The sequence below is a fragment of the Convolutriloba macropyga genome, unplaced genomic scaffold, assembly GCF_964194025.1.
Source record: "Convolutriloba macropyga unplaced genomic scaffold, txConMacr16.3 SCAFFOLD_791, whole genome shotgun sequence".
NCBI lineage: Eukaryota > Metazoa > Xenacoelomorpha > Acoela > Convolutidae > Convolutriloba > Convolutriloba macropyga.
This window is the reverse complement of record NW_027452358.1, coordinates 33448-45549: the sequence shown is the minus strand read 5'-3', so window position 1 is coordinate 45549 and position 12102 is coordinate 33448. Positions and strand designations below refer to the sequence as shown.

Below are 12102 nucleotides of genomic sequence, written 5' to 3'. Positions count from 1 at the left end.
CCAAGGAACAAGATGATGACTCCATCTCATCTTTAGCCGCATCTGTAACCAATTCCCCAAAGGAACAAAGCTTTAATCCGATCCCGTTTGATAAGTTCAGTTCTTATCAAAAATTACTTCGTGTCACCGCATATGTGCTCCATCTTTTACCATCTCATGAAAGTTACCGTACCGTAGACGGCAGCATAGCCGACCCCGTTGAGCTTGACGAAGCCGAGCGTCATCTCCAGTACTTGGTTCAAGGAGAGTCCTTTAATACTGAAAGAAAGGACCTTCTCGACAACAAATCAGTTAAGAAGAGCAGCCGCATTGCTCAGTTTACTCCGTTTATTGGACCTCATGGTCTCATCCGTTCCTCTGGTCGACTCCGACGGCTAGTGGAAATTGACGTTGACACTAAGCATCCTATCGTGCTGGATGCGCGTCATAATTTTGTTAAACTGTTTCTGCGGCATACTCATTTGAAGAACCATCATCAGGGCATCGATTACTTGAGGTCAAAGGTACATGAACGTTATGCCATCCTAAAACTACGTTCCACACTGCGTTCCATCAAATCAAACTGCGTCTTGTGTAGAAAGTTCCGTGCAGCAACTATTCAACCTATCATGGCAGACCTCCCAAAGGAGAGACTCGCATACCAGTCTCCTCCCTTTACCAACACCGGGGTTGATTACTTCGGCCCATTCTACGTCACAGTTCGTCGGACTACCGAGAAGAGGTGGGGATTTCTTTTCACTTGTCTCACTACTCGTGCTGTCCATGTTGAAGTTGTCCCGTCCATGGACACTAGTTCCTGTGTAATGGTAGTGGAGCGGTTCGTCTCCCGTCGGGGTACTCCTGCTATGATTTGGTCGGATAATGGTACGAACTTCATTGGAGCGGAGAAAGAGCTCCGTGAATGTGTGGCAAAATGGAATACGCTTAACATCGCTGCCGAACTTGCCAATAAGGGCATTAAGTGGAGGTTCAATCCACCCAGTGCGCCACACCAAGGTGGCATCTGGGAGAAATTAGTTCGTAGTTTTAAAAGAGTACTGTACACTATCCTCGGTACGCGTCGCCTCACAGATGAGGTTTTGAACACTACTTTTTGTCTGGTCGAATACGCACTAAACTCACGTCCCTTAACGCCCGTAAGCGCCGACCCGTCTGACCTAGGCGCAATAACACCTAATCATTTTCTACTCGGTAACCAAGCAACCAGAATTCCGTCTATCGTTGGCGTCGACGAGTTCGATCATCGTAAGCGATACGCCCGTGCACAGTCATACGCCAATGCAATTTGGGCACGTTGGCTCAAGGAGTATGTACCTGCGTTGAACCGTAGATCTAAGTGGCAGACGCCTGCCGAGCAGCACCTCAAGGTCGGTGATTTAGTTTGGATCTTTGAAGAAAGCAACCATAGGGGTTACTATCCAACCGCTCGGATTGAGGAACTTCGGTACGGCTCCGACAGCGTCGCCCGCTCCGCCGTCTTACGCAGGTCATCCGGGTCGCTCGTCCGCCCACTCGTTAAGCTTGTACCAATCCTCCCAACATTTTCTCCCGGGCCGGAGGATGTTACTGAGTAAATAAAAGAGCAGCGAGAAAACTAAGCGACGAATCTATGCGCTATCCAGCGAGAGAGTTTATTACGTAATTTCTTAACCATTTAACATCTAATATGCATAGAAAGCTCAGAAAAAGTTCGTGTAACATAATTTTCGTTAAGCCTACTAATATACTAAATCGATTGCGCTCTTTTTAGGCTTAATATTTTTATGTTTCGAAAACGTATCGGTGACCAATCTGAGCTCAGACAAAATACCTGCTAGCAAATATAGCTAGATTTGCCGGGCCATTTAGATGTGCTTTTGCCTTGATGTATCGTAGAAAGAAGTTGTCTTTATCGTGGTTAGCTTATAGAATAAACGTTATCGAAAGAGTGTTATCACCTTTACGGGTTGAGATTTTTTGTCATTATTCCGGCTGATAAAAATTTCCCTGAAAATGGCTCAAAACACCTAATGTGAACCCTTTGCTCACCAAGTTGCTATTTCATGATGCAAACGTGGAGTTCGGTATGTTTAGATAATCTGATGTCGGAGAATGCGCAATTTATTGAGGAGTATCAAGGAATGTATGTGACTTTGAGCTATGAAATTCACAGAGCTAAGGAGAGACTGGCTATGCTTGCGTCGGTTCAAATCTCATTGGACACATATGAAATTGAACAACAGAATATTTTGGATGAAATCAATTCGGAAATTAACCAACTGATTGTCTCGGAGGAAGAGAGACGAGTTGAGATTGGCGATTTGAAAAAAGAAATGAACAACATTGAGAAAAATGTATCTGATTTGATGTTCCTTGGTTAGTATAGTTTGACCTAATGGTTCATTTGATTTTGTTTAAGAAGAGCTGAGATCTTGATGAATTGTCTCATTTTGTGGACCCCCCTGCCCCCCCCCCCCTCCTCCAACACATACATACGCATACACACACACATACACACACACACACACACACACACACACAAAATTTTTAATTGAGAAGCCTGTGTGAACAACCTCAAAATCACTGGCACCAATCATGTACAAAAATGTATAAATGATAAATGTATAAACGTCCAAAAATGTATAAATACCCTTTAGAGAAAGTGAAAACTTCGATAACAGATCATTCTATTCTCCCAAGCGACAAGGAGTATTCCCCGTCGTTAGCACATACTCAATAACGAAAAGCAACCAATTCGTTAAATGTGCTTTTTCAGATCCTCATATCAGACGCCCCAAGAAACTCGCAACTTACAATGATTACGATAAAGAGAATAAAGAGATCCAGTTTGCGTTAGATGGTGTCCCCGTGAAGAAGAATTGCTACTTCTCGTCTGGACCTGGAGCGAGAGTGGGTGTCAAATTGCACAACATTTTTTCATATGTCGAGCGTGTGGACATTCTCATTCCAGACGAACCATCAGGTAAAAAAAATTAATGTCCGTAGGAGAGAGAGAGAGAGGCTCCTAATTTAGATACTCAGGATGAGGTCTGAGACCCCAGACATGTATTGGCTAGACCAGATTATGCTGCAGACATGGGTACTCCGGACCAACAATACCCAAAAATAATAATTTGCCAGAACGAAGAGAATTTAACCAACATTGGCCAGAAAGAACAGACTTTGCCCAGACGTTTGTACAGACCTATGGCCAGGCGCAGTTAAAGATCTAAAAGATCTTTAAATAAAAACTATAATTCATCACATTCACTTTTTTGAACGGAAACCTTGTCAACCTTAGAAGTTAATTTAATGAAAAGACTAGTCATCGAGATATAGGTGTTGGTTACTAATGATCGGCAGTTAATTTGAAAAAGAGTCAAGGCCGCATGCATTTGCAGAGCGTTGGTTCTTCTTTTGGCTGGAAATCTGGGCCCTGGATAGGGTAGTTAACCAGATTGAACAGACCAAAATATGGATATTTACCAGATCGAATAGACTAAAATAAGGGTACTAGCCTGACCGAACAGACCAAAATTGCTATTGGCCAGAAGACGCTAGCTAAATGTTTTCCAGAGCATTGAGTTGAATTTTTTTTTAAATCTCAAACACGTAAATTCGAATAACCCCGAGGTTAAAGTTACATGTTGTAATATTACAAATCAAACATACTACATCTTTCCCTTGAATAAGTAAACATAATAACATAAAAAACTAAGGTTCAGTTTCTAGTTCTCGTGAATTATTTCAAAAAATAAACTTTTAAAGCCTTCAATTTTTTGTCCATTGGAACTCGTTCGTGTCTATTTTGCATATCTTCCTTTAATTCGTAATTCCATATATTGTTCACTTTCCATCAATATCTTTTTAGCCTTTGCTTTTAAACACTGTTCATTTTTTTCATGACATAAAATTGCTGTGTCATCTTTAAATTGTAAAACATTCGAAAATTTCCCTATTTCCTCACCGAAGTCATTTACATAAATTATGAATACTAGTGGTCCTAGTACAGTATCTTGTGGAACGCCATAATTAATAATTGTCCAGTCAGATTCAACTATTCCATTTCTAAGACACTGTTTCCAGTTATTTAGAAACGAATTCAATAAGACTCTTGCGTTTTCTCCAAAACCATTTTTTTCAATTTTTTGAATGAAAATGTCCAAAGATATTGAGTTAAAAGCTTTCGCTAAATCCAAAAAGATTGTTGAGACTATATATGTTTCTTCAACATAATGATTTATTTTCTCTGTCAGTGCAATTATTGTATTAACACACGACTTTTTTGGAAACCTAATTGATTTTGGTTAATTATTTTATTCATATCTAAATGTTCCGACATTTGCTCCGAGAAAAGTCTTTCAAAAATTTTTGCTAATGTTGGATTGACCAAAATTGGTCGATAGTTTTCAGGGTTATGCCTGTCGCCTTTATAATAGATGGGAGTGATATAGGCTTCTTTTAAAATTTCAGGGAATGTGTTTGCGTATATACACTCATTAATAGCAAACTGTAAATGTGTTCCAATGGACAACTTACAATCTTTCAGTACCCAGGATGTTATATACCCTGGTCCAGCTGATTTCTGTGTTGGTAGTTTGCCAATAACTTTGTATAGTTCTCTTCTGCTTACCGGCTTGAAATTGAATTCATTTCCCTTGAAATTAAAAGAAGGCAACTTAGGAGCAGTCATTTCGCCCTTGTAAAGTCCAAGATGGGCAAAACAATTATTTAAACAGTTAGCAATGTTTTTTTCATTCTGTATTACGTTATGGCCCTCTATCAGCTTTGGAGTTTTTTCTGTCTGTTTATTTGAGTTAATTTTGTTCTCGATAAATTTCTATTGTTCTTTTGAAGTTGGGAGATTCTCGAAAATTTGTTTTGTATAATAGTTAGATGCTTTACGTAATTTTCTATTAACATTGTTTCTAAGTACTTTGTAACTGTTAAAGAGCTCTTGATTAGGATCTTTTTTCCATTCATTGAATACACGATGCTTTTCATTAATGAGACTACGCAGTTCTTTTGATAGCCATTTTTTGTGCTCCTTTTTTGTTTTCATTTCTATTTTTTCAAAGGTGCGCGAATATTTAATACGTTTTGGAAAATTTCAATAAATTTATGAGAAATTTTTTTTGCTCCAATGTTTTTGTACATTAGTGACCAGTCTTGCAATGCAATATCACCGTTATACTTAATTCTTTTGTATGTCCTTTTATCTCGCTTTAAATATTCAGTCTTTTGCTGCTTCCATTCTAATATCAATGATGATTGATATACAATAGTGAAATGATCATTTTCAAGTATTGACTTTATTATATCTGTTTCAAATAATTGATTTTTAGAAATAAAGACGTGGTCGATTAAAGACAATTTTTCTCCACTTGTCCATGTTTTTTTTGTGTTCACGTACTGATGACCGTTATCTGCAATGAAGTTGCTTAGTAATTGTTTGCCAGTTTCTTTAAGTTTATTTTTGTTGTAATCTCCAAACAGGATTAGATTATCACTGCTGGAATAAACGTTTGAAATTTATGATGTCATTTCCTCAAGGAAGAATTTTTAAAGGTTTACGTTTGATCAATACGCGACATTTATGAGCAGTTCTTGTTTCAGAGGTTCAGTTTCTTCTATCCATAGTAATTAAAAAAAACCGGTTAATGGTGTTCAAGTCTTTTCGTAATTTGATTGAAAACTGATTGCGAATCCTTATGCCTACACTTCCCCCTCTTTCCAATTCAGTTCATGATGATCTCAGCTTGTGAATAAATTGATGACTACTGCATAGAAAAGAAAGTAGAATATTAATGTTCTCTTTAATCTATGTTTCGAAAACAGCTAGGAAAGACAACTCGTCGAGAGTTGTCAAAAATTTGATAACTTTTCGTATTTATTTTTTAGGCTTCTACAATTCATGTACCAGAACTTGAGATCATCGTCTGTTCTGTTCTTTTCTTTGTAGTACCGGTCTATTGTTTTCAATTTTTCTATTTGAGCTGGGCCAGGATTTGTTTCAATATCTCCACTTTTTGGCAGAATAATTGATATGACGGATAATAAATACGTAATATTGATGAAACCGAACCCTAGTGAAAACAAATTATTAAAATAAATCTGACAAAAATTAAATTTTGGTGTTTCAGTATGATTTGAGTGATATTTGAAAAAGGCAACTTTCCCCACTTTACAAACAAAGCTATTATAAAAATCAAAAACAAAACTGATGTTTTCCTCAAAAGAAGCAGTCAACGTTTCGATTAAAGAAAAAAGAAATAAGTCACCCAAATGTATCAGAACTCATTGGGACTTCTGAATTTATTCCATCCCCTATTGAATGCCAAATAATTTGCATTTTGCTGTTTAGGACGCATTTGTCTCAACGATATATCGTTTGATGAACAGTTGTAGCCAATATTTTTTATATGTTTCCTCAAAGTTGTAACTATTTTTTGAATTCCCTACATGTTTGGGTGCTAACCATCTTGTCTGATATCGTTTGCTTCAAGACCATAATTGAGGACGTATACATTGGACCACTGGAATTCGCCTCTAATTTGGTCAGCAACGCTGTTGATTTCTTGGTTATAAGCATCAATTTCTTTGTTGTTCGAGTCCCGTCCGTATAATCCATTTTTAACTTGTGGAATTTGGCATATAGCGATCTTATGGGGCTTGAATTTAATCAAAAACTTACTGAACAAGTCACCCATTTGCTCAGCTGCCCTTTTCCATCAGTACCTTGGTCAATTGCATTGTGTCCCAAATGCAAAACAAGGCTTTCAGGTTTTGTTCCAGCCGAATAAGAGTCCATAATGTTATTAACATCACTTATGGTTGCCGAAGGGTATGAGTGTATTGCAGTTTCATTACTTCTATCACCCTGTTTAACAAATTTATACGTTCTGTCTGATCTCCCACCCCTTCTCGCGACCCAAGTGAGTCTGACCAAAACCCGTCTTAGATCGCGGTGGAACTCATCCTGGGAGAATTATTGAACTAGAAATGACTGTAAGAGGAAATCAGCTAATTTTGAGACAATCAAGAACTAAAATTTGCTTATCGTGGGTTGTATTTTTCCAATTCGAATTCGAACAAAATGGTCTGTATCTCTGGTTAGTTTTGACTATATAGTTTTGACTATATGACCTTTTAATACGTTGACTCCTGCAAATTTTTTTAATATATGACCTCAGAATACGTTGACTGGTACAGGTCAGAGGTAGGAAAGTAGGGAGTGCTCTCCAATTTATGACAAGGAAGCTAAAATTTGCCCGTTTGTTTCAGCTGTTTCAAATGACTCCAAAATTGATGTTTTGCAGTTAGTTATTGTAAAATTTTGAACCACCATTTCTTACATTATAGTGATTACATGACACATTTGCCGGATAGTCGATCAGTTCAAAAAACTATTTGACAACATCTGCTTATCAATGAACTTGTTTTGTTTTAATTATCAGAGAAACTCCAAGTTGAAACAATTAATTCGGGTTCGCATGACTATTGTAAGATACATAAACTGAGAATCTAAAATGCAAAAAGTTTGGACGCTCAGACCTCAATTAATGACTAAAAATATGACTGAATGAATTGGGTGCCGAAAATGCTGGAACACCAAAAACTTTTCAATTCTGAGTTTCAAGAGATTCACTTTAAAAATTTAATTCTAGTTCACAGTTGTTCTCAATAACAGTAACACGAAATGTGCAACAATGTTTTTCTTTATTTCAGTTTAAGTTCCTCAGATGACGAAAATCAGAAATATCGTTTTATATCAAATTTTGAAATATCAGAGGAGAATGTTAAACATTTCCGTTCAGATAAGTCAGTGTTAAGCTTAATTTGAACGACCACTATGTCATTTTCTTGCCTTTATATAAACCAAGTTCGACAACAATATCAGAGATTTCAAAGGTGTTTTAGTAATTTTTATGCACGATTTGAGTTTGAGTTTTCTCGAGACCATCACGTTCCAATCAAATTCTGCAGTAGTTAACTGAACAAAAACACAAACACAACGAAGGAATTGGTTTGACTTTGTCCTGTGTTCATGTACTGATATTGTTTACCAATTCCTGCTTTCCAATCTTTTTGGTACATTTAATCGAGACAGGCTCTTGAATTTGTAGGTAGGTAACATTCAGTGATAATAATTAATAATTTTGATTCCAGCGTAATCGCTGCGGAACAGCATTAGGCTACTGCAGCCTTTTCTCAGCTGCCCTTTTTCTTATTATTCCCCAGATTGTTCTTTTTATCAGCAGCATTGCTCTTTTTTGGTGACTATGGCCACTTTTTTGCGTCTGAAACTTTCACGTGGTACCATCATTAGTAGTATCGTATATATACAGGAAGATCGGGGGGGGGGGAGATCCTTTGGAGATCCGTTCGGCAGAGGGGGATCACTGATCCCTTAGGGGAGATCCTTCGAGATCCTTTCGGCAGAGGGGGATCACTAACACCTTAGGGGAGATCTTTTATGTTAAGAAAGTGGTAATTGCGCTACATGTATTTGTTTGGTGGCTTATTGTTGGTATATATACTTCGCGAGTGTGAGGGAAGATCCTTCATATTAGCGGTATTTTCGCTACATGTATTTGTGTGAATATACTTTGGTTGGGAGTGGTCAATCCTATGAGGTACGATTAAAATTCATTTTGCCAGAATAATATTTGTTGAAAAGGATGGCCAAAACGATAGCAACCATTGATCTAAAAAATATTCATGAAATTTACCTGGAGATAAAGAACAATTATCCAAAATACGGTGAAAGATTTCTGTATTTTCTGGCTGCTTGCCAATACCTTGATCCTGATATTGATTTGGAGGCAACATTGAAGCTGAGACCGTATGGAGGTCTAATTGGAATTGATAATTCGTCGCTGGACAACTACTTCAAATCGTTCAAAATACTTCGACTTCATGCAATACTCCACGATGCATCGGGTTTTATAGCAGAGTACAGTCGTAAAGGCCCTGGATACTCCTATGTGTTACCTTGTCCAATTACGAACGAGTATTTGGGTCACATCACGGGATTGGCTTTTTGTTTGTTTGTGAAGACGTTCAAAAACAATTTGTTCACTTTGTTGGAATGCTGAAACAAGAAATAGTGATATTGGATGTTGAAGGTTTTCGTTACAAGAAAACTGGTTTTATAATAAAAGAGTTATCGCTTTGTTCAAATAATTATTCGGACACAATTCTTTTTCTTCCGCCAGTTTCCTACAACTCACTTTCCGCTAGTGACAGGAGATCTCATAAGTGGGTTACTAAATTTTTACATGGTTTGTCTTGGAACAGCGGTACTTATCCTTATTGGTTTCTATCACAAATTTTTTTCGCCATTAAACTTCGGTTTCCGTTAGGGAAATTTTATGCCAAAGGGAAAGAGAAAACAGAATCACTCCAAACTCTCTTGCAGAAAGAGGTAATAGATTTGGAAACTCTTCTATGTCCGAAAGTTGAAGATATTAAATCGCCAATTGATAATATTACTTGTGCTCTCCACTCTTTCTACCTACCGGAAAAGCAAAAGAGGAAACATTGTGCTAAAAGGAAAGCACAGCTGTATTTCTATTGGATCTCTCTGCCATCCAATGAGCCGTCGAGTGGAGAAGGCAGCTCCGTCAGTTCTTCAAGTGAATTTATCTCCAAGTTTGACAGTATGCAGTTACATAACGAATGATAATCATTTGACATTGACTTTTTTAAAAGAAGAGAAAATAGAATCACGGGGACAGAATATTCTGCAAAAACAACAGATTCTCTGCAACACTAAAGAAATTGAGACGCTGAAGAAATATCTTTCATTACTTGAATATTTTCAAATGTATCATGTCGTTACAACAGAAAATGAGAAAACTGAAACTAACCCCTTTACCTACGCCCAAGTGGCCAGCACCAGTTCAAGTACCTCTGGACGATGACAATCTCCCTGATGAAATTAAAATGTTGGTCAGTGAAGGCAACGTAGAGTCTATTGTCTACTATGGAAGTGGTTACGGAATGCAGGCAAACTATAAAGTGACTTACAAAAAAGACGACAAAGACTCTAGATATACTACTTATGAATTCTTCTGGATTGAAAGAGAGACTAACAAAAATGCAATTTAAACTAAAAAACAGAGTGTAAATTCATTTTTGCAAATAACTTATTTTCAAATGAGTGTTAAGGAAGACCAGATAGACTCCGCTAATGTAGGGGGTTTGAATGCTTTAGTTTTTGATGAGGAAAATCATGAGAGGCGTTCGTGGAAGTTTTTTAATTCTCGGCTACCACGTTCCGAAGTCGTCTATTTTACTCAAATTTTGATAATACTTTTTCTTATTGTAGTGTCTTTAACCAAGCTTGTGTTTTCCCAACTTGATTGTGAGGAATCAACATTTTGGTTTTCATTGCTTTCGTGCACAGTTGGCTACGCTCTTCCAAATCCAAAGCTATGAACAAAATAATATCCACTAGCGATAGGCTTTTTATGGCTGTTTGTGGTCCGTCGTGTTCTGGAAAAACAGAACTTATATTCCAAATGTTATTGAGAAACACCTTCTATCCAACCTTTAGTTCTATTTACTTTTTCTATCAAAACGAGCAGCCAAAGTTCAGCACAATAGAGCGTAAACTGAACATTTTTTTCACTAAGTTTTCTGGATTCGAATTCATTTCTCAGCTGGAAAATTGTCTGCTTGTGTTTGACGATTCGTGTGAAGAAATTTTCAATGACAAAGAATTTTCAAAACTTGCAACTGCGGGACGCCATAGAAATATTAGTGTGATTTATGTTAAGCATAACTTATTTTAACAGAGTAAATGGTCGCGAACGATTGATCTGAACACAACCCATATCATTTTGTTCAAATCACCTAGAGACATACAGCAGATCACCTATGTCGGAAAACAGTTGAACAATACAAATTTTTTGAAGGAAAGCTATGAACTTGCAACAAAACAACCCTTTGGACACTTACTCATTGACTTAGATCCAAAAACATCAGACTCCTTGCGTTATTGTTCAAATATTGTACAACCAGGTCCAACAATTTTTTATCTACCGTCCTCCAAAGTGGTTATCACTACTTTGACAGATGAGAGAGAAAGAGTTATGTATGCTAAAGCAAATGCTCGAGCTGCCCGAGAGCAATTTCAGAAAGTTCCTCAAACAAGCACCAAATAGCTTTATAAACTTTCTCTGTGAGTGTTTGCTCAATGTGATCAATGGCAACGTTCCAGTGAACAGGCAGTTACTTAAAAATCAGGAGAAATCATTTCAACAAATATTATCAAAGAAAACAAGTTTGGAGAAAAAGCGAAACGTTTTAGCCAAAAAACCAGAACTCATTCGAGCGTTGGGATTGTCGTGCTATATTTACTTGAAGGCAGAATAATGCATGCAGAAGAGTTTGTTTTGATCCCTAAAAGAATGTTCATTTCAAAAAACCCAACCAAGGAAGAAATATTTGATAATCCAATGTATCAGCAAAAAGCAACTCAGTTAGCACTCCTACAGAGGACTAATCCCAATTTTGAACGAAATAATGAGAAAAAAGTACAAGATGCGGACACTAACACTGATTGGTCGATCAAGAGAACAAACAGTAGCGGTGATGTGACAAGTGATGCAGACGATGTAAGAAGCGAATCGTTTTTTAGCGATGACAGTGAAATAGAGCCAATAGTGAAAAAAGGAGGGATTCAGCATTCGACTCAATAATGCTAGAACTGAAACTAGTGGATGAAAACAAAACAAAAAGAGCTGCAATTATTCTAAATAAAATGTTCAATTCAAATAATGTTTCTATTAGTGAAGAGACCAACATTCTGCACATTAACGATGAGCCTCAAGGAGTAGATGTAACAAGCTTTTTGTACAATTTACAACAACCCAAAAAAAAATTGACTTGTCAAAGTATACCAAAATCTTGAGTGAACTTGATATATCAGCTGACTTGGTTTATAATACTCACGCAAAAAAAGTTGTAGATCAGTTTTACAGTGAAGATGAAAAGGAAACTGTATCCAAACAACTAAAGCAAAAAACAAAAAAGAGCAGGAAGGAAGACGATCTGAACCAACGAAGAAACATGCAAAGCCAAGAGTTGATGAAAGTAAAGAGAAGACAGCGGAAG

At 37.2% G+C, this 12102-nt stretch overlaps 1 protein-coding gene across 1 annotated transcript in view; it reads left to right on the top strand.

The window, feature by feature from the left end:
• Nucleotides 1-1877: 1877 nt before the first annotated feature.
• Nucleotides 1878-12102, top strand: part of LOC142357419 (uncharacterized) — a 35746-nt gene continuing 25521 nt past the window's right edge. Inside the window, exons 1-3 of the mRNA XM_075409058.1 lie at nucleotides 1878-1896; nucleotides 2074-2355; nucleotides 2756-2962. Of these exons, the coding sequence (XP_075265173.1) occupies nucleotides 2082-2355; nucleotides 2756-2962 (481 nt within the window). The 5' untranslated portion in view covers nucleotides 1878-1896; nucleotides 2074-2081. The remainder of the gene's footprint in view (nucleotides 1897-2073; nucleotides 2356-2755; nucleotides 2963-12102) is intronic.